This window comes from Apus apus, chromosome 1 (genome assembly GCF_020740795.1).
Source record: "Apus apus isolate bApuApu2 chromosome 1, bApuApu2.pri.cur, whole genome shotgun sequence".
NCBI classification, from domain to species: Eukaryota; Metazoa; Chordata; class Aves; order Apodiformes; family Apodidae; genus Apus; species Apus apus.
Window position 1 is genome coordinate 72,723,776 of NC_067282.1, and position 27,726 is coordinate 72,751,501.

Here is a 27,726-nt window from a genome sequence, read left to right on the forward strand (position 1 = left end):
CTCCAAGCTAGTGTTAGTGTCTCTCTCCCTAAGATCCTTGACCTTTCAGGTGCACACAAGCTCGCTCCATTTGGGTCCAAGCAGCTGCTCCTGTATGTGTGCCTCTGTAAGACAGTCACAGCTACAAGAACATACAGACTGTCAAAGTGAGTCATGTACAGCCACAGGCTAAGAGTACATGGTTGCCAGTGTGGTGCTCAGCTCTGTCTTCATCCCATGCAAGGATACACAGGTTGGCAGTGATGCTAGATACATGTAGGCAATTTCTTCCCTGGCAGTTCACCTCATGGTGTGTTTTGCTTGTTCGCTGTGCTCTCACAGGTCAGCTATGCCTCATCCAGTCGTCTCTTGAGCAACAAGAACCAGTTCAAGTCCTTCCTCCGCACAATCCCCAATGACGAGCACCAGGCCACAGCGATGGCAGATATCATCGAGTACTTTCGCTGGAACTGGGTGGGAACAATTGCAGCTGATGATGACTATGGCCGGCCAGGAATTGAAAAGTTTCGGGAGGAGGCAGAGGAGAGAGACATCTGCATTGATTTTAGTGAGCTCATCTCCCAGTACTCAGATGAAGAGGAGATTCAGCAGGTGGTAGAGGTCATCCAGAATTCCACAGCAAGGGTGATTGTTGTTTTCTCCAGTGGCCCGGATCTGGAGCCCCTCATCAAAGAGATCGTGAGGCGAAACATCACCGGCAAGATCTGGCTGGCAAGTGAGGCCTGGGCCAGCTCTTCCCTGATAGCCATGCCAGAGTTCTTCCGTGTCATTGGCAGCACCATTGGGTTTGCACTGAAGGCAGGACAGATCCCAGGCTTTCGTGAGTTCCTGCAGAAGGTGCATCCCAAGAAGTCCAACAACAACGGCTTTGCCAAGGAGTTTTGGGAGGAGACGTTTAACTGCTATCTCCCCGATGGGTCAAAAAATTCTCCAGCTTCAACCTCCTTCTACAAGGGCCATGAAGAAGGACTGGGAGCTGGAAATGGAACAGCTGCCTTCCGACCTCCATGCACAGGGGATGAGAACATCACCAGTGTGGAAACACCATACATGGACTACACGCACTTGCGGATATCCTATAATGTGTATTTGGCAGTATATTCTATTGCCCATGCCTTGCAGGATATATATACCTGTACCCCTGGGAAAGGACTCTTTACTAATGGATCCTGTGCGGATATTAAGAAGGTTGAGGCATGGCAGGTAAGTCCTTCATTCGTGTGCCTGTGCAATATACTTGCAGAAAAAAAGACATGCTGCCCTGAAGCTCTTAGGGTGCCTTTCACAATCCTGGGTCTCAGACACAGCATAAGGCTTCTGGGACACAGCATATTGCTGTGTGCAAGTTATATCCACACTCCTACCCCACAGGGAATGGAAGGTAAGTTGTGTTAGGTTTGCCTGCAGTGAAAGGGGCTGAAATTAAGTTTTCTTGAATTTGCTACGGGCCAAAAGTGCACACACAGACAATTACCACAGCCTGGCTGACGCAAGGTAACTTGATCATATATTGAGCCCTTACATAAACAAGAGGGCCTGGAGAGAGCACATGAACAAGGAAAACAGTTTTTAGAGTTCATTTTCTTTGGCAAGCTCTATGTCTTTTGCAATCCCACAGCAATTTTCCATACAGGCTATATTTTTTTTCCACAGTTTTAAGCGTATATAGGATCAAACTGAAGCAAATTGAGTAATGAGGAAAATAATTTGTGGGTGTTGGGAAAATAATAGATAGCTGCTTTGATTTGGCAATGATATTTATGCATTGATAAAATCACAGAATCACGGAATACCAGGTTGGAAGGGACCTCAAGGATCATCCGATCCAACATTTCTTGGCAAAAGCACAGTCTAGACAAGATGGCCCAGCACCCTGTCCAATGATACTAACAACTTAGTCACATTCACTTTCATTCATTCAAGGCATTCTGCCCACTGGCATATGGATGGTCTTCTGATCTTTTATGAATATTCTATACCTTCCTGTATGTTTCGTTGTGCTATCCATTGTGATATTTAGTATGTCTTTTTATATAGCTACTGCATTCTTAAATAGCAGAATTAGCTTGTAAGGCTATCAAATGAAGATATGTCAAATATGTAGAAAATTCTGTTTGCTCTGTTCTGGCCATCACAGAAAACCTGGGCCCAGACATGCTTGAAATCAGAACAACGTGGATGAATATTAGAAGGATCACATCCCCATTTGCCTGTGTAATTTCCTCTATTTAGGATAGTTTAACCAAAATAAAAGTTATCCATGCCACAAACTTTGCAGACGTCAGGATTCGCATGTAGGAACTTCAGTTTGATTCCTGTATAGTCTCAGTCAACTCAAAAACATCAGTCAGATCAAAGTAAAAGGCTTTGTCTTGGCATTTGTGGGAAACCTGCATTGCTCTAGGTACCTGATTTGGGGGTACCAAAACCACTCTACTTGAAGTTGAAGAGTGCAGGATTAGAATCTGTTTTAGGGGAATCCTGCAATTACTGGCTCTGTCTGAGGTTTCTATCTTTCAGAGCTATTCTGCTTTTCAGGAGCACAATGGCAAAAGTGGGCAAGTCACAGGCAGATTCAGCTTTCACTGTGTCAATAAAAATAATCCAGAATAAATATAATTTTAATTATTTCCCTTATACCTTGTAAAGTTTGAAAGTAAACTGGGATACTCACACCATAGCTAAGTAAAATAATGTGCTGTTGAGGATTCCACAGTCAGGAAGAATGTCCTCTCATTTCTGTGTTGCGTGTCTGGTGAAGAACGGTGGCTCTATCAAAATGTAAAGCATCCTGCTGATGCAGGCTTTTGAGTATGCACACTTGCCTTAAAAGAGGGAATCAGCATCAGGAAAGAGTATGTGGGGGATAACAGGACTGGGGAGGAATATCTGGTGCTACAAAGGCACAGGTTATATTTTAAATTACCACCATTATGACGTGTTGGCTGTCAGGTTTATTTGATATTTCTGCATTTTTTTCACTTCATTTCCAAATCAAACACATGAATAGCCGGTAAGCGCCAAATTTGTGTGCACACCTACTTCATATCAAGCATTGTGGGTCATTACCCTCGGGAAGCTTTCCTCAGTCCCAGGGGTAATGAGTTCACCTCACAAACGTGCATCCTCCAGCATCTCCAGAGAGCAGTTTTCTGACAACCAGACAGAATAAAACCTTTTTACTGAAATCAGTCTCATTTGCTGTTGTACTTCTGACTGTGCTTAGCACCTCCTCCCTCTTCTCACAGTAAGCTCAAGGGTTTCTTGATAGGAAGTGACCTGACAGAGTGAGTGCTATGTTAAGAAGCCTCTACATCTGAGACAGGAGGCATCAGTCACTAGTCGTGGCTGGAATCACTGACCAGCTGGTGTGTGGGGCAGATAAGGTGAACCTGGTGAACTTGTAGGTCCATTAGCCTGAGCTGTTGTCCAGACCAGCCCTTGACAGCAAGGTCGGTGGCTGGGGAAGATAAATGGTGTGTTCCACAATTTAATTATGTACTGTTTAATTTTGTTGCCTTTCAATGGTGTTATCCCATTAGCACATTATTTACCAGTTGTCTGTCATTTGTTAATTTTATGTACTCAGAATACAAACCTTTTTGGAGGAATTGGTTTATCTAAATTGTGGAAAGTGCTTATGTGGGTCTGTACATAAAAATAACATTTTTACCTTGGTGATCAGTTCATTTGAACTGGACAGCAGGAGGCCTATCACAGAACTACTGTAAGCTGGTTTAATTGGTTGCAATTCCCCTATTAAGAATTTACCATCTACTGTTTGAGAAAGCTTTAAATATGTTTCAGCATGGGGACCATGAGATTTTTCTGTGCCTCCCAAGATAAAATATCAAATACTAACAACTTCCTTATTTATAGCTACTTGATTAAGAAGCTGCCTACTTGTTTTCTCCACCTGAGAGTGCAGAAAATTTTCTCAATTTTTGTAACATTTGGAAAAGACAAAATTTTACACAAAACACTAAGGATTAAAGAGCATGACTGCAAATAGTGTAACAGAAAGAATCCTCTTAAAGAACTTTGTCACTTCTGATTGTCAGATACTCATTCTCTTTCACTGGTGGGCTATGATTGTTTTAGGAGACTGTATTGAATAAGGGCTAATCTGTGTGTGGCTCTGGTTCATGGACTCACCTCCCCCAAATACAGGCTCTCCCATCAGCTATAGAACAGCAGTGGGAAAGTATACAAGAGGAGGCATATGGGCTCAGGTCTCCTGTACTCATGCTGCCTCTTTGTCAAAATTCCCTTCAGCTTTGGCCTGTTTCTCTGTAACAGCTTGAACAGTCTGCTTTTGGAGCCGTTTTTTTTCTTATCTTCCTTGATAAGACTTCCCAGTTCCCTCGAGTTCCTTAATTTTCTTGGTCTCTGCTCACATGGCTGTTCCCATGGTCACTTCCAGCAAAAAGTAGTTGTTCTGTTCTTTTTTCAGTTCCCCTCTGAGCAAGTATGTGTAACCCTTCAGGGCATTTGCAGGAGCCTGTCTAGGACACTGGGTGGTCCAGCAAAAAATAAGAGGAAAATCAGTAAGGGATCCTAATCTGTCCTTCAGAGCAAATACTTATTACTACATATTCTTTCTGTATGAGAAGAGGAGAAACCTATCTTTACCTCAGACAGTTCACTCTGTGTCTCTTCCCATTCATTTGGCTTCTTGATGATTGCCAACAAGGAGCTGATGGGCTTCTCTTTCTGTCTCAGAGTAAAAACGTTGGGATTAAATGGGGAAGGTAGGCTCCCATGGATTTGAGAAGGTGAAGGTGTGCAGTCACACGGAGAGGATCCTTCGGTGGACACCTAGACGACTTGCAGCTTTTGGTTATGCTGGAGGCTGTGAACTTTGGCAGGTTCATAAGTGAAAAATGAGATCGCTCTTCTAGGCACCAAGGCAAAGCATGATGCACAGGCTGAAAAATGTGTTGTCCTAATGATTAGCAGGTTAAAGATCTGCTCATGTAAATTATTCTATGCCTAGAAATCTGACTGACCTCAGACTTGGTGAAAAGCTGCCATATGCTGTTCCACAAAATGAAAGCAAATACAATTTGCTTCACTTAGCAACACCTGAAGTCTTTGATTAGACCTGTGCACCTCTCAGCCAACACTTCCTTCATCTGTGCTGGTAATACACATTACAAAAAGGTAAAAATAGATTGGTGCCTCCTCCAGCTTTACATTTAGGCATGTCTGTCTGGAAATTGATTCTGCAAGGCTTTAAAGAAGTGAATGATGCCTTAGATGACATACATCTCTCCAGACCTCATTGGAAAGGACCTTGAAGATCATCAGGTCCAACCATAATCTAAATCCACCAACCATAACCTAGTCTACCCGTTCAGTGCTTAAATCATGTCCCTAAGCACTACATCTATTTTTCTTTTAAATGCTTCCAGGGATGGTGACTCCACCACCTCCCTGGGCAGCCTGTTCCACTGTCCAACCACTCTTTTGGTAAAGAAATTCTTCCTAATATCTAGTCTAAACCTCCCTTGGTGCAACTTCAGGCCATTTCCTCTCATCCTGTCATTATTCACTTGAGAGAACAGGCCAACTCCCTCCTCCCTACAACCTCCTTTCAGGTAGTGTAGAGAGCAATGAGATCTCCCCTTAGCCTTCTCTTCTTCAAACTAAACAATCCCAGTTCCCTCAGCCTCTCTTCATAGGACTTATTCTCCAGACCCTTCACCAGCTTGGTAGCTCTCATCTGGACATGCTCCAGCAGCTCTACATCCTTCTTGTAGTGAGGGACCCAGAACTGGACATAGTACTCGAGGTGCAGTCTCACCAGTGCCGAGTACAGGGGCACGATCACTTCCTTACTCTGGCTGGCCACACTATGATGCTGTTGGCTTTCATGGCCACCTGGGCATACTGCTGGCTCATGTTAAATCGGCTGTCAACCAGCACCCCCAGGTCCTGCTCCACCATGCAGCTTTCCAACCATTCATTTAGTCAGTCAGGACTTCTGCTGATTGATTCTTCACCATTAGTACTCACAGCACCCTGGGCCATTGTAGCCAGTGGATTTCATCATAATATCTCTGTTACAAGTGAAAAGAAAGCAACTATGGCATCAGGTTTAGACTAGGTGGCCATGGTGGTTCTTTCATATCATGGCTCCAGGTAAAGACAGCAGCACAGAGGGTACAGCACAAAATGCCACTTAATAGCACTGACAATTAGCTCTCACTGTTCCTGTACTGCTGCCTCCCTCTATCCAGAGACCACCTCACTCCACAAAACCTTAGCAGGAACCTCAAAAATATTCAAATGGAGTCGCTTTCCAAAGGATTGTGCAGTTTGAAAACCTTTGTATAATGAACTATGTAAATGTACACCACGTTCAAGAAAGTCATCTTGATCGGTCTAAGAGATGATTCACGCTGGATGTAAAACCTAGGTATTTCACTTCTGAAGGGCTGTATTTGCCAGTAAAACTTGTATTTAGGAAGATTTATTTTCCCCAAAGACATAAAGACTAGCAAACCTTTTTTTTTTATTAGTCCATTCCATGGCAGATCAGATCTCTTGCCACATACCATGTCTTATTTCTAGCTGTGATTTAACTGACCTTTCGTTTCATTGGTCCTTACTTGGCCTTGCTCTATTAGATTTGAAAGTCCAGATGAAGTACTCGTAATTTTCTCAATATGGTATTTATGCACATTGATCAAATTATTCCTTGGACTTATATTGGTAATTTAAACAGAGTGGGATTTAGTAGTAAGATTTTTTTTTTCTGACTTATTTCTGTATCTTGTCCACTTACCCTTCTTTTTGGCACATATTCAGTATTGCTTGAACAGCCTCAGTACAGCCAGACAGTGAAAAACATCCCACATTTACATAGTTATTACCTCCCCATTTGTATGTGCACATTTGTATGTGCACAAGTTATATTAGCTGCCCTTGCCACACCATGCAATGGAAAGATCACATTAAATTGCCAGTAATACTTTGTAGGATGTGGTACCCTTTCTGTGCCTGTGGCTGCCTTGATGCATATATCTGAATGTCACTGTATTAAACACAGATGTGAGAGCACTGTCCGCAGGAATGCTTTGTCTTGATTATTATTTACCATTTTTTGCAAATTTTCCTAGCAGGGTCCTGGGTAACAGCGAGTTGTTTACTGAAGCTGGAGGAATTCCCCATGAACTAATGATCTGTCTCTGCTGATGCCTGTTTTTATAAACCCATTGGGCAATTCTTGATCCGTGAATGGACGCTTTACATTACATGTAAAACTTAGATATTTTACTTTGAAGGGGTATGTTTGTCAGCCAAGCTTGAATTTACCAAGATCTGTGTTCCTCAAAGACTGGCAGCATTTATGTTTCTGTCCTATAATTTTGTATGAATTCATTCTTGACCCAGAACTTTAATTTTCCTCCTGTTTTCCTGGGACTGATGTTCAGGAGTATGGATAGGATTGTTGCAGCTCATCAGAGGCTTACTCTGGAGCTGCCCACTGAACAGAAATACAAGCCTCTGTAGGAGGGCTTAGTTCTGATTCATGCCCTGCATGGACCAACAACAGAGGGCAACTTCAGGCAGGCTGTTGGGAGTGTATTACACATGTATGGATACCATAAAGGTGGATTGGGGTTGCTATGGAATAATACTAGAAATCATATTGACTTTATCATTCAAAGCCAGTGGCATTTTTAGGCATATGCCATAAACCTCCTGTATTAGCACTCTTTTAGTTGCTTGTGGAGTGCTGTGATGAACTGTCTAGTTCTGTCAACCTTTAGAGCCCATTTAAATTGCTCGGGCTGTTCTCTAATCTCTTTTAAATGACCGTCTGCCTTCGTTAGTGTCACATTAATCTCCAAAACAACTGCCCTTCGGATAAGGATGTCCAGGGGTTTTTTTCTGATATCAAGGGCAATAACATATCGTTTATTTAACTTTCCTGCTCCTCTTTAGCTTCCCATCCTCTTTAGCTGTCTGTTACATCCTTGTCATAAGGGTCTGGCATAAATGACACCTTCAATTTTAGTATGTTCTAGAAACTTCTTAATATGTTGCCTGGTGTTTTTTCCTCTTTTTCCAGGTGTTGTTTTTTTTATGTTCTACTGGTCATTAATGTATTACTTGTGTTTCACAGCCTTTTTGAATGGTCTGTGTTGCATTAGTACTTTCAGAACATGCCGTAATAAATACTGCTGTTTGAACTTTATTTGTATGATGATGATAGCAACATATCATTATTCCTTAATTAATGAGCTTTTATTTAGATGAACACAGCCCAAAACTCTGAACTGATACTGGATTTATCAAGCGTGCAGTACAGCCATTCAGCCCTTTCCTCTAGCTTGTCCATGAATTTTCTCCATTCTGTTTGAGGACAGACAGTCATCACTGGCCTATGCTTGTACATCATTGAGGCAGAGACTAGTCAGAAGTCTGCTCCATTTTGTATAGCATTGTATTCCACCTCTAGGGATTTGGCACAGACATAATTTTTCATTTTGCTGCCATGATTTTTATCCTGATCACTAGGAACTGTATTAATGGTCACAGTATTTGTAAGGAGAGGATGGATGCTGTCACTCCAGCCATTTTTCTCCAGAAGAAATTTGCAGTCAGTAGATCAGTCTGTTTGGGATGGCATTGAGCTGGGGGATCGCTGATGGCACTGAGCCACTTCAGATGCCTTAACTCCTGAAGTTACTTGTAGGAAGGATTCTTTTGGACTCTAGGGGGGGCTAACAGTACAATGTCATTCTTTGATCCATACAAATAGATCCATACACCTAGATCTTAATTCGAAACAGAAAAAGGAGAAAATGTTAGAGGAAAAAACTCTTTTGTCATCTGTCCTCTCCCCTGGAGTTTGACAAACTCATTGCAGTTACTTGAAGCCACACTGTCCAAATAAGCATTTTGACAGACTCAAAATCAAATGTTTCCTCTTTTTCCTGTTAAAATAATTACAATTAAAAATGGAACTGTGGCTTGAAGGTAACATATTTAAGTTTCACTTTTAAAACAGTATTTGTACTAAATTGCAGTTGACTGCATTTCACATTATGTTTTCCATTTAAATATTTAGTTTCAGAAGGTCCTGTCGTTGCAGAGGATGTTCCCACTCTTTATTTCCTCATGTATTGTGTGGATCTGGTGGAGGCCAAGCAATCGAAAACTTTCTTGCTAAATTTTCCAGTCATGGCACACTTAGCAAAATCATATCCTTTATCTTAGCATGTTAAGCAATGTGTTGTTAGCTCTGAGCTTTGCATTGAACAGTATGAGCTTGCATTGTAAAGACAACTGCACTTAGAACAGCAGGTGTGCATACAGCCAGCATGGGTTTTTGAGGATCTTCAGGAAACAAAATACCCTGGTTCCCATCCTTACTGTTTCCTGTGACTTCCTCAAACTTAAATCAGTCTGGAAAACCAACCATGCAATGCCAAAATACTGTAAGATCATTTCTTGATTCCTTTGAGAACCTCTGTGACTCAGCAGACAAGTATTTTAGATTTGTAATGCCATTCAGGCATCTTCAAACACCAGGAAACACCCAATGAGGTTTGCTAAAGTATCTCAGTGAGACCTGACTTATGCAGCCTCTGTTGTGAAATCCACACAGTGAACTCCACAGAGTTCTTGAGTTCTTTCTGGGAATCCTTGTAAACATAGTACTGTAGCAAATCTGACCCTAAATCAGATTAGCCCCGTTTTTTATCAAGTCCCATTTTGAAAATTATGCCTTTAGCGTTTTTGGCTTAGGTGAGTTGCTCCTAGTTTTGTTTTTGTTTTTGTTTTTTTTAATTTGTTACTTCTATCCCTCTGACACATGCTGCAGTCTTGAATCAGCAAGCAGTGTTCCTTGGTTGCTGGCTAGAAAACCACATAAGCTAAGCTATCAAGCCCAATAACAGGCAGTCCAACCAGTCCTTGTTGTAGGAGACTCCAGGTTTTATCAGTTTCCAAGCAGACTGAGAGCTCACAGCATAGCAGGAGACAAAGGAAGCACCAACCACCTGCCACTGAGCTATAAGTGAGGTCTTTCCAATGCAGTCCTTCTGAGTTCCTTCCTCTCCTAATTTCTGCAAGTTTCTGCCAGAGGGCCTCTCTCACACAAAGGAAAATCAAAAGGTTTGCATGGGTGCCCATGTCAGCACCACTGCTGCCCCTTCTGGAGTAGAGGCCACTGGTCAATAGAAGAGGAGGAGAAGTCCCCAGCTGCCTAAAGATCACATATCCATGATGGAAGCTGAGCCAAAGTGACTATCTTATAAAATATGTCAATCACCTCTCCTCATGGCAGCTTGATGTCCTGCACTTCTCTAGAGACCTGATTAAGTCAGTCAGCTTTGCAGGGATCCCTGCTTCTGTGAGGACATCATCTCTTTCCCACAAACCACTACATGTGTCATAAACAGTTAAATAATCCCGGAATTTCATTTATCTTCAAATAGAAGTCAGGCTGGCTGTCAAAGAGCTATCATCACCACCTCTGAACCTCTCTAATCTTCCTCTAATTTTATTCTTCTTTTCTGATCAAGTGACTAGAACTAACTGCATTTTCCAGAGGAAACTGTACTATCAATGTACAGATTTGCACCATATTTTCAGTGTAATCTTCTTTCTAACTTTTTTTTATTAATATTTTGTTTGCTCTTTCAACTGCACAATGCATGGAGTGTTTTTTCTGAGCTGCTTACAATAATGAACAGGTCTTTGTCTTGGGTGGTTAGATAATTTAGTTTCCAATAAAGCTTATGAACAGCTTAAATTATTACTTCTAACATATGGCATGTTGTATTTGTCATACACATTTAGCCTTCAGTTGTGCTGTCCATTGACATAACTAGCTTTACAAGGATGTAATTCAGTTCTTATCAAAGTGTAACAACTGTGAATGTTCTTCAGTTATTCTCAGCCTTTGTGCAGCTGCTCTTGAGTCTTGAACTGAATGTTTTCTTTCACCCTGTTTTTCAAATCACCAGCAGACCAGCATTTCACCAGAGCTAGAATGTCCACCCCATCTTTCCAGAACTCCTTTGCAGTATTGTCAGTAAATCTCTGGCTGACTGTCTATGTTCTATCTCTACAACTCTCTGAGACCAGCCTTTCTTCCAGATTTTATCTCCCTTTGTCCATTTGCACTGTTACCAACCTGACAGTTTCAGTTTCAACCTGGAGTACAGCACAGTCCTTGTACAATAGGTGATGACTAGTCTTCATGAATTTGCCATGAAGTTCTCAGTATCCCAGCTACAGATCAGGCATTCCTTGTTCATGGGGCTGGACATGTATAACAGAAAGACACCTCATTGTGTTGTGAGGTGTTTACAGTGAGAATCCAAGCTCTGTTCCTGGGTCTCTTTCAACTTCTCCGCTTGAGTTTCCCTTATAGTGATAACCAGTATTAACTATCACTTACTGGTCCAGAACAGGCCTGGCTATAGCTAGATAGACAGAAATTAAAGCTCAGTGTGGGAAAATATATGTTAACTCTTCAGACAGGATTCCCTGCAACTGTGTATTAGGTCGGAGGACTGTTTGTCTTTTGTGGGGACAGACACATAATGTACCCAGGTTCAGTTACCTGTCCAGACCACTTGACCTAGAGAGGAAACATGTTAGAAAGAGTTACTGCAGAAGGAAGCCAAGGATATTAAATCTTTGCTGGTATGTGGAGACTAGTTAAGGAACTGTCACAGTTGAGACAGAGTAAACAACAACCCACAGTAGATCTGGATACTGACATTTATTTAAAAACTAACACGACTAGAGCTTTTAACCCACAAGTGTCTCGTTCACTTTCCCCACTTCTTTTTAGCCCAGCTGCTATAAAAATGCCCAGCCAGTCCACACTGCTTGCAGCTAGCAAGTAGCAGCCTTGTGCCCCAGAGTGCAAAAGTTCAGTTTTGGACATTCATGCACACACACACTTATCCGTGGCCTGACAGTATTTACAATATAAGTGAATTTTTTTTGCCTACCACTGGCTCTACTAGTGACACAAAGTAGGTGTCTACTGCAAATTAAGAAAAGGTGGAGTGAGAGTAAGGAAGCTGGTGAGGCAAAACAAAGGTATTAAGTGGTATTTATTAAAAGCGAGACAGCATCCTTCAAATAGCTGAGTTATGTCCAGTGAGTAAAACTGGAAGGAACATAAACTTTGGCTGGTTAAATGTCAAAATAAAATAAGGCAGGCAAAAAAACAGAATGAGGAACTGGCTATAAATGGGGTAAAAACTCATAAATCCTTTTTTAAGCACTTCAGCAGTAGGAGTATCTGTTAAGCCATAGATCATCACTGCAAAAGACAAGGTGAGGCCATGGGAGAAGAAAAGAGTGCTCTTTATGGGCAAACTTGAGAAGGTTCCTAAGTTTGTTTATTTATGGGGGACTTGCAGAGAATCTGTCTGATATTGAAGTGACCGTAGAATAAGCTATGGGACACAAGAGCAAAATGAACCTTAGTACTTTGGTGTGAGTGAATGATGTTCACTCCAAGAGCTCTGCCAGAACTCATCGATGAAGTAGCTGAAGCACTGACTATGGTGACCAATCCCTCACTTAAAACAGTCTTGGTCTCTGAGGCCTAGAAATTTGATAGATGTGACATCAGTTTTGTAAAAGGGTTCTGGAGGAGATCCAAGGAGCTAGCAAGGCCTGACTGAGCCCATTATTAGAAGCAGTAATTAAAAATAAAATAATAAAAAAAAAATTAAAAGAAAATTAGAATATACTGAGGAGAAGTCACCATGACTTTTATAAAGAGAAGCCCTACAGAAGCCCTACCTCACAAACTTTCTAAAGTTTTTGGAAGTTATCAGGTTATATGTGGATAAGGGAGATCATCCTCGTAGAGTATGCTCAGGCTTCTGAAAGGCTTTTGGTTGTCTGTCACCAAATTTAGTCATTGTATGGATAAACAGTTGGTTAAAAGACATTCAGCAGAGGATACAAATAAATGGTCAGTTCTGACTAATCACAAATTATGTCTTCAAGCTTGAACAGGTCCTTGGGTGGTTCTGTCTGAGTAACAGTTGAAGCAAATGCGCAGTTAGGAATAGTCACACTTTGAAGAGGGACAGAGATGAAACAAAGTGCCCTGGAGCTGCTTAATTAACCCTTGGTGTATCTCACTTCAGTACCATGTGGTGGTCTCAGAATGAATCAAGCAGTCTGGGGAAGTTTGGAGAAGCATCAATGGTACAGTTTTTATACAAAAAGCAGTAAAGTTGGATAGGGCTCATCAGCCCAGGAGAGAGGTGGCTGAAGAGAGATCTGACAGGTTTTTAAAATCCTAATAGGCCTAGAGAAGGTGACTAAAAAATAACAGTTTTTTATCTCTTCCAAAATAAGCACAAAGGGCATAAAAAGTGATTTGTAGCAGCTCTGTTCTCATGCTTTTCTCATACAATGTACATCTCCTTGCTGTAGGAAGCTATGGATGTGAAAAGTCTGCACAGGTGCAGAACACAAATGTACAACATCATGGGAAAAAAATGCACTATGGGTTCTCAAGTACAAAAACCTTTGGCCCAGGAAGTCACTGAGCTGCAAAATGTGTGGGAGTATTCTGGGGAAGTGTCACGTCCCCTTCTACTCTTGTGTAGGCGTTTGCTGCTGGCCATGATCACAAACAGGTCCTGGGAATATGGGCTGCTGAGCTGACCTAATACAACTGTATTTATGTTATGTTTTTGTGTTCCTCCCATAAGAGTGGGAACTACATTACCCAGAATATTCAGCCTGGATAAAGCATGACATGCTACTTGGCTGGTGTTTCAATTCAAAGGCATTGTAATTCAGTGTGGAGCCTGTGCCAGAGGAGAAAAAGAAAGAAGGAAGAATTACAGAAAGAAACACCTGAAGATGGCAGCTTGCACAGTGCTGTCCCTGCAGGCTTCCACCAGCTGCTGCTGGTGTATTCATGCCAAGAGGTCAACACTTCAGTAAACTCTTGGTTCCAGGATATGATACACACATCCCTGACATGTGCTTTTGCCGTCACTGAAGCAGGTTCTTTTTGGTCTTTGTGGATTGAGCCCTGAGTATTTATGTTTCTATCTTTAGTTACAAAACACAGTGACACATTTTTAACTGTAAAGCCTTTAACTGTAAAGCCTATAAAAGAGTGCTGTAACTATTTGGAGTTTACAACTTCCTCTTCTAAAGACTGCTTATATAGTCCTTGACTGTTGAAACTGTATTTTCATCCTGCAGAGTGCAAAACTTATTGTGTGATACACAGATACCATACTTGGATTTTGTTGCCGTCTAAAACAGGAACATGTCCCAGCAGTTGTTCAGTTACCATTTCACAAAGCTGTCCCTCAGAAATCTAAACTTGGAGGCAAACTTTGTATTTGCTGGAAAGAGAAAGCAGATTTTGTTATTCCTGTTGTTCCTGTTGCCCTTCCATTTGGGATTTTAAACTGGGCACAAATTGGTACACCTGAGAGCTGCAGTTTCCCAGCTAAGGCTGCATAGCTGAAGTTGTTATTCTGTGCCTGGGGAAAGACAACATTAAGTACAGATCAGTGGTTTTATGTTCATATTTACCCTCCAGATAGAGATATCGGCTCATACACAAAATGGTTTATAACCTGAATCCTCAGATGTACTGTGTGTGTGGCCACAAGAAAACATGCTGCTAAACTAATTCTACAAAAATCCACCAGTAGCCAGGGGTGTGTATTACCTTCTAAGAAACCTAATATCAGGAGGTAAGGCAAAGGAATAGACTAATTTAGATCAAAGGTACAAAGTTAAGCAAAAAAAGTTGCATCCAGGGGATTCAGAAGTTTCTCCACCATTCATCTTGCTGACCGTAAAATCAGCCAGCCTCCTGCCACTGCAGCTGGCCCGGAGAGGCAGGACATGAACTGAAGACTCTTCAATATGGCTCTTGCAAGATTGTCTCCCAATGTGTGTTGCAACTGTAACCAAAAGAAGTGCAAGGTCTGCACCTCCTGTCTGTACAGGTAGCAGTCCAACCCAGCAATGATACCCAGTCAGATTATCCTAGTGCTGTTCAACAGAGTGCTGCACGAGTTGGAGTGAGCAGAAACATGGCATTCAGCTCAACGTAATGACTCAAATCTGATCTGGATGTCAAAGTTTCAGGTGTCAGCCTGTGGTAGGTGCTGGAGCCTGCATAGGAATGCAGTTCCCTGCTTGGGACCTAAGCTGCTGGTGGACAAGGTTCCTGCTAACATGGCTAGGTTTGCAGCCCAACTGCAGATCAGGCCAAAGGGAGCTGATGCAGTATAGACACCACTGTGGATGTGCAGATCCTGTGTCATCTGTTTTGACTTCAGAGCTGCCTTTGCCCTGTTCTTGTTCTGTTCCCTGGTGGAGCTGAGCAAGCAGCACCTTCCTAGGTGCTCTTCGAGGACAAGGAGAGAGTCCTTCCCCACAGCAGGCAGTGGCCCATCCCTCCACAGCAAAGTGCCCCATTATCCATCAGAAGGTGAGGTCTTCTAGGGACAGGCCGTGGCTCTTCAGTGAGATCACTACAGCTGCACGCCTTGTGGGGAAGCTGGTCTACAGAGGAGGGCCAGTGGAGATGAGAAAGAGAGAAAAAGATCCTGCCTCTGCCATCCTACCCATTTATTCAAAGACTGAATACTGTGGCAATATTTCAGTGTACTTCCATCAACATCACACAAAGCTGAAAAAGTATTGCCAGCCACGTCCTGCATGGTACTACTACACGCTTTCCAGACTCTCCCAGGCTGGCATTGATATAGGCAGGGTGAGGAGGGTATCACTGTAGCTCTGGGGATTTTAGCTGGAGATAGGAGGATCCCAAAAGGAAACAGAAAAACTAGACTATTGAGCAAAACGGACAGGAATTAATGAAGTGGTTCTGTTCCCCTGTCCCTGCATTTCCAGATGAAAAGGATTCATCAAAACAACATTGTCTAATCTATGTCTATGGGGTGAGAGGAGCCCTGCCCACCCAGAAAAATTGATTTAATTTTGGTTTTTCTTACACTTTGCCATCCAGGATTTAGCAGGTGAGAGAGAGAGGACTGGGCGTGCAATCAGTCACAAGCGCTAGAACCACAGCAACAACTGTAAAACAGGTAGATTAGGTTATGGTTGGTGGATTTAGGTTGTGGTTGGACTTGATGATCTACAAGGTCCTTTCCAACCAGGATGATTCTGTGATTCTGTAACTATGCCGCAGTGGTCTAGGGACAGCTGACAGCCAGGTGGCCTCAGAGTCATCTCAGCTTTCTGCAGATGAGCTCTACAGAGTAACCAAGAACATCCATTAAATGAGAGGGAGGTGGAAATCTGGTAAGTGCATAAGCCAGCAACTAACTTTTGAAGAAAAATATGGTGTGGATTAATTGTATCACAGTTGCCAGTATCAGCTTTCTTTCATGATGCAGTTTCTTTGGTCTACCTGTCAGGATATCTAGATTGTGGATTTTGCAACTGCAGCTGTCCCTGCGATTAACTGCTTTTGTCTGCAGCAAATGAGAGTTTAAGGCATGAGGTGAAAATTGCATGAGTCAACATGTGGGGACAGGCAGAATGTGATTACTTAAAACTAGGCAATTAGGAGACAGGAGCCCAAAAAAAGAATGGCATGGATTCTCCAGGCCTGCCATGTGGCAAGCAAGTTTGATTTGTTGTTTTTTTCTGAAGTGCATCATACTTGGGGCTTTTCAATCCAAAGTCAAGTTTGAATTGTCTCTCAAGCATTCTTATTTCTGAGTGATTGATCATTCAGAGACAAGCAATGCCAGACAAGAGCATTTGTGCAGGGTGGTTGCAAGTGCAGGGTGAGAGGGATGTGTGGGTGACTGAAACACTACAGTGGCTGCTGCCACTTCTCTCCCCTGAAGGAGATCCGTGGGCTTGCAGAGGTGGCTGGGAGGGACCAAAGAGGAATGCAAAATGGCTGATGGAATGGCAGCTGGTAAGCAAAGTGTTGCAGATGGGTGCCATCCACACTGAGGGCCGTGATACCTTGTACTGTCTATGAGGTTTGTACTGTCACTGTGTGTGCGTGTGATGTCTATGAGAGAAAGCCTGTTACTGCTGTGATTAAGTTATTTTTAAGGCTGTAGTAAAGTGATTATTTCCAGTTTTGTCCCACAGCAGATGTGTGCTGTGGTAGCATTGTGGCACGCAGGCATTCATGGTCTCTCTCTCTCTCTCTCTCTAGGTTCTCAAGCATCTGCGCCACTTAAATTTCACCAATAACATGGGAGAACAAGTGGATTTTGATGAATTTGGGGACCTGGTAGGGAATTACTCTATAATCAATTGGCATCTCTCTCCAGAGGATGGCTCAGTTGTTTTTGAGGAGGTCGGGCACTACAACGTTTATGCCAAGAAAGGGGAGAGGCTCTTCATCAATGAAAACAAGATCCTGTGGAGTGGATTCTCTAAAGAGGTAGGTGCTTAAATTCTCACAGCAATGTCTCATTAAAAGACTCACTCATCTTAGTGTGTATTTATATATAGTCTCTGCTCTATTCCTTCACACCCTCATGACACACTTCTGGAAATAACAGGCAGCTGCTTCTCCCCTCCTACATATTTGATGAGCCTGGGTATTAATGCTTTAAACACTGCTTGTTTTCTGTCCCAAACAGTTCCGCAAGGATGAGAAATTCACTGTCCAGGCCTGCTTTTTGACTAAGTCAGGTTTTCTTGAGTGCAGCAGTTTCATTGCTGAACACAGCTTTCTCTTCCACTCCCAGCATCTCTGTATCAAGAAGTGTCTCTTCCTGCTCCTAGTTAAATTTCCAGCTGTTTTTTCTGGCTTTACCCTCCAAGTTCCAGAGCCTTCAACACACCCTTGCTGTGTAAACCAAACAGAACAAGCCCTGTCAATCTTGCCAGGTTAACCTGGGCACAGCTCTCAAACAGTGGGACACGACAGTACCTGCTACCTTTTTTTAATCCACCAGAAGGTGCTTGTGCAGTCACAGAAGTACGTGATGTAGCCATTTACTTCAGTCGGGCCTAAGTCCTTCTCCACTTTCTTGCATATGTTAGATCTTTTCAACATAACTATTGTCACTAGCTGCCAGGGCTGTGCTTTCCCCACGTGATGGGAACACAGAGTAGGAATCTCCAGACAAGAGCCAAGTGAGCTGGCACCATAGGCTGCAGCAGCCCACTCCAGCCTAAACAGAAATCCCAGCTCCCAGAGGGGATACTGAGCAGACATCTGGCTTGTGACCTGGGAAGCGACATGGGGAGCGTTAGCTTAGAAATGTCACTTCCAGGCCCTGCTGCAACGTTTAGATGTATTAAATCTGCACCTGATTAATGAATAAGGCAAATCACTTCCTGGTGATTATTCACATGGGCTGATAGATCAGGTAACTGCTTCTGCAGTAGCTACACTTGCTCAATACACTTACGCCATCAGTAAGCCTTACCTCTATTCCAGATACCTCAGCTTCACTTATGGTTTAAATCCATCTCTGAAGGAGGCATGGATTAGTCAGAGCATGCTGCAGCAGAAACACTGAGCTCAGGCTTTTCTAAGCCCAGCTCTGGAAACTCTGAGCCCAAACTACAAGTGGAATTAACCCCCCTAATATTCTAACCCCTTCTTCTGATCATTGCAAATGCCACTGACACCTCCTCCAGCAGGCAAGATTTATTTATTTATTTATTATTTATTTATTTAAACTGAGTAATCATGACCTTTTGGTCTAAATTCCTCCAACAATGCACTATTTATCCTCATTCTCTGTCCTAAACTGCTAAAAACGTGACTGGATTTTGCAGAGTGTCATGCCAGGGGATGTAAATTGTGTGCCAGTAGAGGGGTTTGTAATATCTATGTCTGTTGCTGTTTTTTTTTTCCAGTGTATAGAGTCTGAATTTTGTCCAGATAAAAGGCTCTGCTCAAGGACAGTAGCCAGTACATCAGTCACTGAAGCCTTCTGTGCCTCTGTCATCCACAAAAAAAGATTAAATTTATTTAATTTTAACATAGAAACTTCAGCATTTCCCAGACTTGCAAAAGAACGAGTTAAAGTGTAGGTAAGATAGATTTGTTTTGGCAGAACTTGATGAAATTCCCCACAGGAAGCTTCAGAAGGCAGCCAAAGCAATCTCAAAAGTACTAGCAATTCATCTTTGAGATGCATGGAGAATGGGTGATGTCTCAAAGGATTAGAGGAGGATAATCATAAAACCTGTTTTTAAAAGCAAATACAGGAGAGCCAAGGGAATTACACATGATTGAGCTAAGGTTCAGTAATGTAAATGGCTTTATAAAAAAAAAATATTATTAAACAGTTTATAAACACTTTGGAGATAAGAAACTCATAAGAAAAAGGCAGTACGAATTTGTCAAGATGAAATCACATGAAACCAATTTTATTTTCCACCTTTGAAGCTCAGTCAGTTTAGCAGATAATGGGGAAGCAGTGCATGACTTCAGTCAGGCTTTTGATTCGGCCTTGTTCAAAATTATCTGGGGCAACCTAGGGAAAGACAGTCTAGATTGATGAAGTCCACTTGGTGGATGTACTATCTGCTGAATGATTGTCCCAAGGAATTAACAGCAAACTGTATTAGTAGCAACAGGTATTAACAGCAAAGAATATTTCAGGTTGGGAGCTGCAGGGATTTGTCCTGCATATGTGTCTGTCCACTTAATTACGCAGTCCTGATTAACAGCTTAGAAACATGGTTCCCAAACTATGCTGCAGCTTCAGAGTGATAGGCAACAGCAACTGCTTTCACCTGCAGGTGAATAGCTGAGCCACAAAATCATAGAATAACACAACTGTAGAATTTTTTGGTTGGAAAAGACCTTTAAGATCAAGTCCAACTCTTTAACCTAGCACTCTGCCAAGTCCCCACTAACCGATGTCCCTAGCACCACATCTACCCATACCTCCAGGGATGGTGACTTCCCTGGGCAGCCTGTTCCAGTGCCTGACAACCCTATTGGTGAAGAAATCTTTCCTAATATCCCATCTAAACCTCCCCTGGCACAAATTGAGGCCATTTCCTCTCATCCTATCACTTGTTACTTGGAAGAAGAGACTGACCACCACCTCGATACAATCACCTTTCAGGTAGTTCCAGAGAACAATAAGGTCTCCCCTCAACTTCCTTTTCTCCAGACTAGACAACCCCAATTCCCTCAGCCTTTCATCATAGGACTTGTTCTCTGGACCCTTCACCAGCTTCATTGCTCGTCTCTGAACATGCTCCAGCACCTCAGTGTCCTTCATGTAGTGAGGGGCCCCAAACTGAACACAGTTCCTGAGGTGCAGCCTCACCAGTGCCGAGTACAGCGGAACAATCACTTCCCTACTCCTGCTGGCCCCACTATTACAAGCTAGGATGCTGTTGGCCTTCTTGGCCACCTGGTCACACACTGGGTCCTGTTCAGTTGGCTGTCAACCAGCACCCCCAGATCCTTTTCCTCTGCTGCTTTCAAGTCACCCTTCCCCAAGCCTATAATTTGGGTTGTTGTGACCCAAATGCAGGACCCACCACTTGGCCTCGTTGAACCTCACACAATTGGCTTCAGCCCATCAATCCAACCTATTCAGGTCTCTGCAGAGGAGCTGCAACTACTGATGGCTTGCCTGTAGAGGTAGATGCCTATAGACAAGCGATTCCCAAACCATACCCCAGACTCACTGCCTGAGTGCACCCACACAGGAGCTCCCTGAAGATCAGCAGGTGAGCAGCACTTTGGCAAACTAGCAGTAAACTTCCAAAAAGGTGAATGGAGGCTTCCAGCCAGAGCAGCCCTTAAGCGTGTACAGATCATGGTGCTTTGTTGGCAGTGGAAATTCTGGGTTTAAGTCCCCTGAGCTGAGAAAGCTGTGTCCCATGTCACTTCTCTTTCCTTAATTTAGTTGTGAAAAAGGGAGCTCACCTGAGGTCATGCTTCTGTGTAAAAAAGGTCTAGGCTTCTTCTTCCTATGCTGAACTCCTTGTTGTCAGTGTGCATTAGGCATGTGGTGAGCATGCCCCTGTGACCACTTGCTGCCAGGATACGACTGTGCCCAGGTGGGCTTACACACAGCATAAATGCACATCCAGCAGCTGACACGGATCATCATTTGCATCAGCAAAAATCTGGAAGTCTTTGGAGTCTTTTGGATGCTGATTTGCATCTTTAGATGCCCAGTGTTCTAAAAACAGGGCCTTCCTCTCTTTCATATGAACACTCCTCTTGTGTACTTAATGGACCTTTTATGTTTCTGGTTTGGAAAGGGTCTTAAGGAGAACAGGAGGAAGTGGCTTTTAAGAAACTGTTTTAATTTCCATACATCATTAGCAGTCAATATGAAATATATATGGGATTGTGTAGCAGCAGTCATAGCCCATCATCTCCAAGGCTGACTCAGATTCCTACCAGTAGAATCAAAGAATCATAGAACACCAGATTGAAAGGGGCCTCAAGGATCATCTTGTCCAACCTTTCTGGGGAAAAACATGGTCTAGACAAGATGGCCTAGTACTCTGTCTAGCTGAATTTTAAAAGTAGTCTATACTGGGGAATCCACCACTTCCCTAGAGAGATTGGCTGATCTCATTGTAAAAAATTTTCCTTTTATGTCCAAACAGAATCTCCCTAGGAGTAATTTTTTTACCCATTACCCCTAATCTTTTCCATGTGACTCCTTGTAAGAGAGGAGATACCATCCTCTTTGCAGCTATCCTTTAAATACTGGAACAAGAAAGATTCATTGTCTTGTCTTTTAACCATCTAATGACCGTTTTCTGGTATGTGTGTCCTGGGTCACATACCAGTTTGCAGTGCCCATAATACAGTAGAGATTACAAAGATCTGCTGATCTTCACTACCATTCCTTGACGTGTTCTTTCAAATGTCACTGCAGTGGGTTGGGGAGCAAGTGTTGTGCAAAATGCGCCTGTTCTGCGGCGGGAAGAGGTGAGCCTCTGAGGCTCTCCATCCAGCATGCTAATCAAGGAAGAACAACTTTGGAGTAAGCCCAAGGTCCTGCAGTAGGAAGGCTGTATGTGGGGGCACAGCCACCATTAACCATTCTCGGGCTCTTTTCTTGCAGGTGCCTTTCTCTAACTGCAGCAGGGACTGCCTCCCAGGCACCAGGAAGGGCATTATTGAGGGAGAGCCCACCTGCTGCTTCGAGTGCGTGGGCTGCCCCGACGGGGAGTACAGTGATGAAACAGGTAATACCCACAGAGCTGCTTTGAGGTTTCCAGAGGACCGTGCAGAGGACCTCTGGGCATCGCCTGCAGTTGTCCTGAAGTTGCTTCGCTACCGTGCTGAGCTGGAGGCTGCCTTGCCAGAGGGCTTCACAGAAAGTCTGGAGGGACTTCTTCTGAAAAGCTTACAGGAGTTGGGTCTTGTGGTCCTCAGGTCCTGTCTTCTGCTAAGCCTGCTTGTCCCTTCTGCTCTGAGTTAGGAAAACAAAGGCAGAGAGCTTGAAAAAGGACTTGCATATAGGAAGCCTCTCAGGCAGCCACAAGCAAACTCCATTGCACTGTAGCTGTAGCTTTTATTCCTCAAAAAGCCTGGAGGAAGGAGACAGTCCCTACCCTAATCCTAAATTCTGCAGTTATCTGTCTCCAATTTTTCCTCATGTTGTCAGGGTTTTGTTTCATGCTTTATGAAGAAATGAATTCCATTCCATCCCTAACTTCACAAACAGAGAGGAATATTTCCTTTTATGGTGTCACCATCCACAGCTTCTGTTGAGCACTAGCACTGCAAGAGACCAGAATCTCTGGGTCCTAACAAACACCCACAGGCACCTTTTTTTTGTTGGTTTCAGTGGGAGCTTGGATCAAGCTGCTCAGGTTCTGCAATGGAGGGAAAAGGTAACCTCAGTTTTAGAGCTGGTTGAAAAATTCTGAATTTCCAACACCATTAGTGCTTCCTCAGTGTTAGGCATTCCCAGGGTAACAAAGGCAGAGAACTCCTTTCAGAACACCAGTCCCCTCCACACTGCAGAGTGCTCAGGATCTCTTCACACCCTCTCTGGCAGCTTTAGTCCCAGACCTGCCTGAGATGAAAACTTCAGTAAGCTGCATGCAAGACTGAACAATTGTTCTCCTTTGGCAGATTCTTAACTTGTATCCCATCAGACAGGAAGGATGATTTTTTTTAGCATTAACATTTAGTACTATGGAATGCTTTGGAGCAGCATTTTTAAATTAAACAGAAGCAGTTCTGGTCTTTTGGGGTTTTTTTCCAGGATTTTGTGAGCTGTCACTAGTGTGCTGGTGAAATTTGTGGGGCCGAAGGGGTGACTGCCTTCTGCCTCCACAGTTTCTTGTTGCTATTTCGGCTGACAGTAATGCTCTGTATTTCCTATGCTTGCCAGTTTTATAGGCTTTATATGTGCAGAGAGCACAACGAGTCTCAACCTGCTAAGACAGCAATGCTAACAAAGGAGACAATCTGTCATATCCTCTCAGCTGTTTGCTCCCACCCTTGGTCTGGGAGCAGTGCTGGTACTTGTCCAATCATAGAGCAAGTTTGATCAGGTCTCTGATCTTCTTGAAAACAAACTCTTGGCAGGCTGAATTTCCATCTAGATCGAGAAGCTGCATGACCCCTAGTGCTAATGCAAAGGAGCGGGCAGAAATGAGCAGCCTTTGGGGAGGTGGGAGATCTGGTTTGTTCCCTTTAGTGGCAGCACAGTCCCTAAGTCAGGTCAAGAGAACAGTGAAAGCACTTCTTCAGGATGCAGTGTTAAATAGCTGCCCCTGTCTCTGGTAGAGGCTGTTGAATTCCCTATTATGTGAAGTTAGCTCTGCCTTGCCTGCAGTTTGCAATAGGCTTCCAAGTAAAAGGCACAAGAAAAATGAAAATGATTGGTTGAATTGATATAAATGAAGCTACATGTGGTGACAGGAGCTTCTGACAGAGCTTTTGCATTGAGTGCAAGTTCTTCACGTGAATAGCTTAGGTGAGGCAACCAGTTATTAGGAATGCAGTACCATATCAGGACATGGATGGTCCCTCCAAGCATCCCTGTGAAATGAAAGCTTGAAATCCTCTGCCCTCACTAGCTGGGCATTCCTGGTTTTTCCATTAGCATCGAGTGCTGCTGTGGGAGCAATGCCCTGCGTCTCTGTCTGTGCTCAGGTGCAACACTCAGAGAGAGGCTGCTGCTAAATGAGGTTTCTGAATGTTTGTTCCCACAACTCTCAGCAGCCCATTGTTATCCCATTGAGATCCCGAAGGCTGAGGTAGGTTGTGACTTCCAACTCACAACTCTCAACCCCTTTACACTGCCATCAACGGAGTCATGACCCTCCCCACTGGAGCACAGGACCCGTTTAGGTCACAGGAAGGTGGAAGCAGCAGGTCCTTGTCTTTTGATCATGGCAGCATTGGAGATGTATGTTGCCACCCCACTCAGTGCTAGTTTGACATAGAGGAAGGAGATGGAGGCACCACTTTTTCCTTTGCAAGCATCAGCGGGACACTTTGCTGGGTGTGGGGAGAGTGATATCATTAAGACACATCTTCCCCAATGTTGCAGGTGAAATGAGGGTGTGCTTGGAGTCAAGGGCATTGCCTGCCTTCAGGGAAGAGCAATTTAAGCACCTCTAAGACACATCTCCGTGGAATATGAAATAGGCTTTCAAAGCACTTAGGGAGGCAAGCATATTTTAAAATTTCTCTGTAATAGAGACGGGCAGAATGTTTCAAATTATGATAAAAGTGTGAGAGAGTATGAAGATAGATAGTAGATGATAAAAAGAAGAAAGCAAGAGGGACAGAGCCTCTGTAACAGCTGATAGCAATCAATGTTTTCAAAGTTCTGTGAAGAAATGGATTTCAAAAACACAAGTGCAGGGGCAGGACTTTTTTTTAAGCTGGAACTAAGCATGCTGTGTGTTTTGCTATATAGCCCTTGGGAGGCTCATTTTTTCAGTGTAGAACACCCTGAGACACCAACATATAATTTTGGGAACCTGCAGGCACATGAAGGGAACACTCCATGTATTTAAGGTGTCATCCCACATTTCAGCCTCTCGTCCTAACAAACCTTCCCTCTCCCTGTCACTTTTTTTTCAGATGCAAGTGCGTGTGACAAGTGCCCCGAGGATTACTGGTCCAATGAGAACCACACATCCTGCATCCCCAAGCAGATAGAGTTTCTGTCCTGGACTGAACCCTTTGGCATCGCTCTGACTCTCTTTGCTGTGCTGGGAATTTTCCTTACTTCTTTTGTCCTTGGAGTATTCACCAAGTTTCGCAACACACCCATCGTCAAGGCCACAAACCGTGAGCTGTCCTATCTCCTCCTTTTCTCCTTGCTCTGCTGCTTCTCCAGCTCATTGTTCTTCATTGGAGAGCCTCAGAACTGGACTTGCCGTCTGCGGCAGCCAGCTTTTGGCATCAGCTTTGTCCTCTGCATCTCCTGCATCCTCGTGAAAACCAACCGTGTCCTGCTTGTCTTCGAGGCAAAGATACCCACAAGCCTCCACCGAAAGTGGTGGGGCCTGAACCTCCAGTTCCTCCTGGTCTTCTTGTGTACATTTGTGCAGATTGTCATCTGTGTGATTTGGCTTTACACAGCCCCGCCATCCAGTTACCGAAACCATGAACTGGAGGATGAGATTATCTTCATCACCTGCCATGAAGGCTCCCTGATGGCCCTCGGCTTCCTCATTGGCTACACCTGCCTCCTGGCAGCCATCTGCTTCTTCTTCGCCTTCAAGTCTCGAAAGCTGCCTGAGAACTTTAATGAGGCCAAGTTCATCACCTTCAGTATGCTGATCTTCTTTATTGTCTGGATCTCCTTCATCCCTGCTTACGCCAGCACATACGGCAAGTTCGTCTCTGCCGTGGAGGTGATTGCGATCCTGGCTGCCAGCTTTGGGCTCCTGGCCTGCATCTTCTTCAACAAAGTCTACATCATTCTCTTCAAGCCCTCCCGCAACACCATTGAGGAGGTGCGCTGCAGCACAGCTGCCCATGCTTTCAAGGTGGCTGCCAGGGCCACGCTGAGACGGAGCAACGTGTCACGCAAGCGCTCCAACAGCCTGGGGGGCTCCACTGGCTCCACCCCGTCCTCCTCCATCAGCAGCAAGAGCAACCACGAAGACCCTTTTCCTCTACCAGCCTCCGCTGAGCGGCAGCGCCAGCAGCAGCGCGGGTGCAAGCAAAAAGTCAGCTTTGGCAGCGGAACAGTCACCCTGTCACTGAGCTTCGAGGAGCCGCAGAAGAACGCCATGGCCAACAGGAACACCAAGCGCAGGAACTCTCTGGAGGCCCAGAACAGTGATGACAGCCTCATGCGGCACCGGGCCCTGCTTCCCCTGCAGAACAACGAGCCTCTCAGCGCTGAGCCTGGCTTCCAGCCAGCTTCCAGCCCGGACACCAGCTCACAGGAGTCCGTGGGGGGAGATACCAGAGAAGAGGTACCAAGCCCTGAGGCGGAGCCTCCCCTGCCGTCAGCTAACTCTCGACATTTTATAGGCACTGGAGGTGGCTCTGTCACAGAGAACACGGTACATTCCTAACAAAGAAGATCCTGAAAAGCACACCAGTTCCCAGGAGGAACTTGCTCACCTCTTGCTTCTGAACGGGAAAGACAACAAAGACACACTCCTGTGACACAGCCCCACCACACCTTACTGTCAGCAGCAGCAGGGTAACACACGTACCTCCAGAGGAAGGACTGTGTCTTGGGAGCCTTGGACTGAATTCACATTCACTTTATCAAAACCAGGACATCTCAGAAGGACAAGTGAAGATCGCCGCTGGTGGGGCCTAAGCAGAAGTCTGCATGCTGCCTTGCCTCTGTAAGCTTTTCCTGCCAGACTGCAACTCAGCTGACTATGGGAGGCACCAGGCAATTCCACTATACTCTGCTTTTACATTTATGTATAATATTCCTCTTTCCCACTATGTATAATATTCCCTCTTTATCCAGTATATGTGATCTGTAACCATGTGCATCAGGACTGTCAGCGCTACAAAAGCAAGGTACACTGTTTCACTTGGGGAAAGCACGGTTGTGGGGAAAATAAAAAGCCCCCAACAACCTGCCTGCTGTGTACAGCCAAGGGTGTGAACATGTAAAGTATTTAATGTGACAGAGCGCCCTGCTATTTATATTTAGTAATGTCCCAACCTCTCCTTTCTGCCCAGCAGGAAATACTGGACAATACTGCTCATAGACTCCATTGCACTAGACCAAGCTACTAGGTTCCTTCTGTTTTCCTCCAGCTGAGGTAGCTTTTCCTCCAGCCTGCCTGCTTTGGTGGAGGGGGAGAACAGCTTGTGAATCCCTCTCTGGAGAAAGTTCTGAGAGCACAATGAGATGTATCCATGATTGATTATGTCGCTAGTAGTTGTATGATTAACAAAGTGTTGCTGCTGTAATATTCCACATGGCATACATGGCTAACCCATTCACACCATAGTCAGTGTTGTGCTTTGCCATAATAATCTTCCTCACACCTACACGGAGCACTGTGCTAGTCGTAACGATGCTGGTGGGGGCCCGATACAAAGCAAATGAAACAGGGTGAAATGGTGGAGTTAGCGATGGAGAAATATAACCAGATGGGGTAACATGATTGCAGGAATGGGTGAGTACCTCAAGTGTGTGTGCTGGTAGATGACTAGGAGAAGAAGACATAGAGGCCGAGGCTCTGAGACACACAAAAAGACAAATAGACAGATTTGTTATATTTTGGCTCCTATAAGAAATCCACAAGATTATTTCCCTCCTGGCCCATCTTGAAGAGAGAACACTTAGC

The 27,726-nt window shown here is 44.0% G+C and overlaps 2 protein-coding genes across 2 annotated transcripts in view; both read left to right on the plus strand.

Moving 5' to 3' along the window:
* CASR (calcium sensing receptor) overlaps positions 1 to 27,350 on the plus strand; it is a 40,499-nt gene extending 13,149 nt beyond the window's left edge. Inside the window, exons 3-6 of the mRNA XM_051622557.1 lie at positions 322 to 1,203; positions 17,183 to 17,413; positions 22,044 to 22,167; positions 25,031 to 27,350. Of these exons, the coding sequence (XP_051478517.1) occupies positions 322 to 1,203; positions 17,183 to 17,413; positions 22,044 to 22,167; positions 25,031 to 26,481 (2,688 nt within the window). The 3' untranslated portion in view covers positions 26,482 to 27,350. The remainder of the gene's footprint in view (positions 1 to 321; positions 1,204 to 17,182; positions 17,414 to 22,043; positions 22,168 to 25,030) is intronic.
* The window catches only part of CD86 (CD86 molecule), a 175,406-nt gene that overhangs the window by 87,220 nt on the left and 60,460 nt on the right, over positions 1 to 27,726 (plus strand). The window lies entirely within an intron of this gene.